At 37.6% G+C, this 5,767-nt stretch overlaps 1 protein-coding gene across 1 annotated transcript; it reads right to left on the reverse strand.

The window, feature by feature from the left end:
• Nucleotides 1-1,151: 1,151 nt before the first annotated feature.
• On the reverse strand, nt 1,152-5,353 carry LOC114184515. Its single transcript, XM_028071822.1, has 5 exons — nt 5,323-5,353; nt 5,184-5,218; nt 1,998-2,495; nt 1,623-1,910; nt 1,152-1,466 (listed from the first exon to the last, which is right to left on the reverse strand). Exons 1-5 carry the CDS (start codon nt 5,351-5,353, stop codon nt 1,152-1,154), a joined length of 1,167 nt encoding a protein of 388 aa, XP_027927623.1.
• Nucleotides 5,354-5,767: the final 414 nt, after the last annotated feature.

Here is a 5,767-nt window from a genome sequence, read left to right on the forward strand (position 1 = left end):
AAAATGAGAGCTCAGTGGTCTAGAAAAATGGAGGGAAAAAGGATCTAGAATGTGGTATTTGGAGCCAAAAAGAGAGCATGAGGAAAGTGTGACTTGCCACCTAAGCCAGTCACATGCATCATGCATGGAGGTTCCTAGGAGAAAATAACATTATCATGCATGGAGGCAACATGGACTCCAATTTTGTTCACTAAAAAACCTAAGAAAATAACATTATCTACACAAAAGGTACAATTCTTTCTATTTGCAAACAAACTATTTACCCTAAGGATGGTAAGGACAGACCTTAGATGGTCTATGTGCTCATGCAAGTTATTACTATGGCTGAAAATATCATCAAAGTAGACAATCACAAACTTTATTATGCACTCTCTAAGGACATGACTCATTAGCCTCGTGAATGTGCTAGGTGCATTAGTAAGTCCAAAGGGCATCACCAATCACTCATATAGTCAAATTTTGTCCTAAAAGTGGTTTTCAACTCATCACCTTCTTTAATTCTTATTTGGTGATAACCACTCTTTAGATCAATTTTAGAAAACATGAGGGACCCATGGAATTCATCAAGCATGTCATCAAGCCTAGAATGGGACGCCTATATTTGATGGTGATTTTATTTATGCCCCTATAATCACAACACATTCTCCATTTCCCATCCTTTTTAGGCACTAACAAAATAGGCACAACACAAGGGCTAAGGCTCTTTTAAAACCAACCCTTCTCGCACAACTCTTGTACTCGGGACTCTATCTCCTTTGTTTCTTGAGGATTTATCCTATAGGCTGGTCTATTTGGAAGACTTACCCCAAGCACTAAATCTAATTGATGCTCAATTCCTCTAAAAGGAGGAAGCCCAATAGGCCCTTCCTTAGGGAATATATCCTCAAACTCTTTCAAAAGATTTTCAATTTTAGGAGGTAGATTCTTAAGCTCAAGAGATGTGGCAGTGCATGTGAGTGTTTCGTTACACAGTAGGAGGCATGAAGGTTGTTCAACATTGAGAACTTGGTTTAAAGATTTCATGGTTAAAATGTTCTCATATTGAATGACCTTCGAAGAAGGAACACTAATCTCTCCCACCTCAAATTCATCTTTATCTAGCTTTTGGACATTTTGAGGACTTTTTTTTTGTCCTCATCTTTCTCTTTTTCTCATTTATACTTCATTTGAAGTTGGTCCTCAGCCACTTGAGATGGCAAAAGAGGATGAAGAACAAACTTTTTAGTCTTGTGAGTAAAGTTAATCTTGTTGGTGAGACCATTGTGCATGATTTTCTTGTGAAATTGCCAAGGTCTCCCCAATAAGAAATGACAGGCTTCCATAGGTACTACATCACATAGCACAGTATCTTCATACTTCCCTATGGAAAGTTTGACCTTCACTTGGTGATTAACTGCCAAATCTCCGTCTTCATTAATCCAATGAAGTTTGTATGGTTTTGGATGAGGTAAAATAGTCAAATATAGCTTGTCAACCAACATAATGTTGCAACAGTTACAACACGATCCACTATCCACAATTAGAGAACAAGTGTTTTCTAAAATTTTACATCTTGTGTCAAATATGTTCTCTCTTTGTGTTAGTGCTTGTGGACTAGGTTGATTTTTGAGGATCCTTCTAACCATCAAAAGGTCCCCATCACAAGGGTGAGCATCTTCTACATTAGACTCATTGGATTCCTCACTTCCACTCTCACTTTCACTTTCATCTTTGTTGTTATATCTATCAGCACCATTAAGAATCATGGTCTTTTCCGTGGGGCATTGAGATGTTCTGTAACCTCTAACAAGACATTTGAAACATTTGATTTCACTGATGCGAGTGTGTGATGATGCACTAACCTCTTTGTCATTACCTTTACTTGGATTCCTAGGTAGCTCAACCTTTTTTTCTTCTTTCTTGAAATCCCTCTTAACACCAGAGTTAGTTTAAGCTTGATTTCTCTTTGGAAAAGATTTTCTCAAATTTTGTTGTTCTTTCTTAATGCACATTTGTACTAAATCATTCAAATCTTGGTAAGGTAGAAGCTCAACTTTGTCTCTTATATCAAGGTTTAATCCATTTACGAATCTAGAAATGGCAATAGCCTCTTCCTCAATTATCTCGACCCTTATCATAAGTAACTCCATTTTCTGTCTATACTTTTCTATAAACATATTTCTTTGTTGGTGTCTTTGGAGCTTGTTCATGAGCTCCCTATTGTAGTAGGAGGAAATGTGTTTCCTCCTAAGGGCTGACTTGATATCATTCCAGTATTCAATTGAAGGCCCACTACTTCTTAGCCTCTCTTGGACTATAGAAGTCCACCAATACATAGCATATCCTTGAAAGTTTAGGATTGCTAGAGGCACTTTACCTTCTTTGCTAACTTGGTGGCAAGCAAAGAGTTGGTCCACCTTCATCTCCCAATCCAAATAAGCATCAAAGTCATCCTTACCTTGAAAGTAAGGCAAGTCCACTTTAATTTCTTTAGGAGTAGGATCTTTTCTTTGTATCTAAATGTACAAAGGTTGTTGGCAATATTCTCCTAATCTTAACCCTTCCTCTTCCTCATATATTGAAGCTCCACTTTTAGACCCTTTAATCGAATTACTCCTACTTTTTAGCTTATTTTGGACTTTCTGATCTCTTATCTTTAAAGCTTTGGTTTGTTCCTCTAAAAGAGCAATTTGACCATCTCTTTCTAATTGTTCCTTCACTTTGTAAATTGCCTATTGTTGTCTCTATAGTTCAAGTGATTTGAGTTGTTGAGAAACATGTTTTAAGCTATGAATTGAATCCTCAGAATCACTTGCACTATGTAGGGAGGGTTGACTAGCCATGATTACTATTTTTAGGATTTTTTATTTTAAAAACTAAATTCTAGCTAAGAAATTCTAAAGAAGTAGATAGAAAACTTCTTGAATTCTCTTCTAGGAAAGATAGGTGAAACACTTGGATTGCTTACATACGAAGTCTTTCCTTGCCAAAAGGAATTCAAATAATGTTGCACAAAACCTATAAAATAGAATTATACACACATTAAACAATTAAGCCAAAACAATAAATGGAATCTAAATTATGCGGCCTAATTTGGTGAGGCTTGATGTTGCAAGACACACTCACTGTCTACAAGCACTTTTACTATTTTAAAGGTTCTAATTAAGATATGAGAGAAGAGCTAAGGCTTCCCCAAGACACTTAATTAGTCCAAAGAGATACAAGAAAGAAAAATTGAAAAAATACAACTCAACTGAGTGCAATCACAATTTTGCACAAACTTGAAAAGTCTTCAAGTGTTTCATTCCACTCTTTTCTTTCTTTTAGCTCACTCAAGTGTTTGCTTTGGATTTTCCGTTTGTTAACTTCACTTGTAGATTGGAGTTCCACTTTGGTTTCCACCTCCTAAGATGCTACCTTGAGTATTTGGTTACCTCCAAAGAGATTTCCACCAAGAATGTAACACCAAACAAAGAAGGAAAAACAATAAAAGTTTAAACGAAAGAATAGCTAAACTAAATTGGAATATAGATGAACTTACTCAAAGATTTAACAAAGAAAGACAAACTAGAAATGAGGTAGGAAACAAGTTGAGGACTCAAATGAACTACCTAATGAATAACAACACAATGGATGAAAAACAACCAAAATAAACGAGAAAAATTGCACTGAATTTGATTTTTCACTCACTGTCAGTCCAGAAAATGTATTTTTTAGCCTGTGCTTCAACTATTTATCATGTTTTTATTTCTCAACAGTTTTCAATTATTTTTTTCTCTTTTTCGTCTATGTCTTAGCTAAAAGAGGCAACAATGAGATTTGGATTATCACCAGCCAATTTTTTGTGATAAATCAAATACAAGGAGTATGCACTCAAACGAGAAAACTGGAACAACAATAAAATGCACAAAATAACGCTCTCAAACTCAAGTGATGGTAGTGATTCTAGTGTACTTCTTTTGCCACTTTCTTTTGATCTTTTCTTTTTATTCTTTTTTACACTTGCTTGTACTCTTTTTATGCTCTTTTTCTTTCTTTTATAGCTCTTACAGAAGCTAGTTTCCACCACAAGTCATTATCACCACCACACTATGCTTGATCATTTGCATTTTAATGGAAACAAAAAGCTCAAATGAGAAGGAAACTTAAAGGAATCAAAAGAAGATCATTCACACAAGGAAATGGAAATTAACTCTAAATGAACAAAGCACACTAGAAACTGAAAATGAAACTTAGGTGATTAAGGAAGCACAAGAAAAATTCCCATTGGACATTAAGATAACCAAGGTTATCTAGATGTGAAGGTGTAACATCCCGTCAGAATATTACGAATTATAAATAAAAAGTAAAGAAATATTACGTTAGCTTCATTTATTAAAGCATCATTTCCCAATAACGTGATAAATTTAAAACTTTATTAAATCTATGAATAGTCTAAAATTCCATAATTTATAAAACTCAAAATAATATAAAACATCCATAGTGTTTACAATTTATTTCAAAGCCATAAATCATAAAAACTCCCAAGTTATCCCTGCTCCGTCGCCAAGTCTCACCGAATCCACCTGCAACATCATCTGCTCCCGTGTACCGCGTACACGATCATCGCCAAACATAAGCAGATAGGGTGAGCTAACAAAATAAACCATATATTTATATATTCACACACATATATATAAGATACTCATATACATATATAACACATCATTCACATCAGGGAAAGTTCCTTTCGTTAATTGCATACCACATGGCCACCACCATGTGAATTGTGTTATACATCTTCTAGTGATTACCCCAAGGTGACTTGCTGCCATACCTATCGACCACAACCGATAGAGCACGTGCGCGAAACCATTGCTACGGATCGTACACCGTAGCGCTAGGTGGAGTTCCCAAATAGAACATAGTTCGCAACGTCCCAAGACTGCCAAACTCATCAGTTATCTGCTGAGGAGGGAAATCCATCTGGACCCATCCGTACTGGCCACAACAAGCACACTCACACCGGCAACCCGAGCTCAACTCAAGGGTTCCTCGTGTTCATCCGCCATCTCGAGCTCAACTTGAGGGATGCCATTCTGAGCTCAACTCGAGGGATGCCATTCTGAGCTCAACTCGAGGAATGCCACGTGCTTAACTCCTATCCCGAGCTCAATTCAAGGGATACGTTCCAAGCTAAACTCAAGGAACACCAGCAAACCCACCTTTGAAGCATCACTAAAAGCCATGTAGATCACGACTGCAAAACCAGCAACCCAAAGTTGCAGCAGTAAAATCACCTAGCGGGGGACACGTACCGCAAGGCCCTGCCCACTTCCAGACTACCTGACGGGGGACACGTACCGCCAGGCGCAAACGCGCCTCTAATGCCCATGCTTGTAGTTATCGCCTGGTAGGACACTCCTCCCCACCAGGCGTCACGTGCTTTCCAGAGCCTCTACCAGATCTTTTCCGATTGGCGGTATCACATTTTCCGCCAGGCGCCTTGCTTTTCAAGCTTCTCTAGTTTTCCTTTATCACTTGGCAGCGCACCCTAAGCCGCCAGGCAGCACACCCCAAGCCACTAGGCGCCACACCAGTAGCGTCACTGCTATTGGTTTTTGACACTTTGAAGCAAGTTCCAAAGAACCCCAAACACTATACATACAATTCATAACATGAAATATGCTTATCCAGTCATAATCACATGACTGGATCATAGTCCAACACAATGTTGAACAACCAAACAATATACAAAAGCAGGAAGAATATATAACTATTGCCCCAAAATATCACATGGACAATAAAA

Source organism: Vigna unguiculata, chromosome 5 (assembly GCF_004118075.2).
Source record: "Vigna unguiculata cultivar IT97K-499-35 chromosome 5, ASM411807v1, whole genome shotgun sequence".
Lineage (NCBI taxonomy): Eukaryota > Viridiplantae > Streptophyta > Magnoliopsida > Fabales > Fabaceae > Vigna > Vigna unguiculata.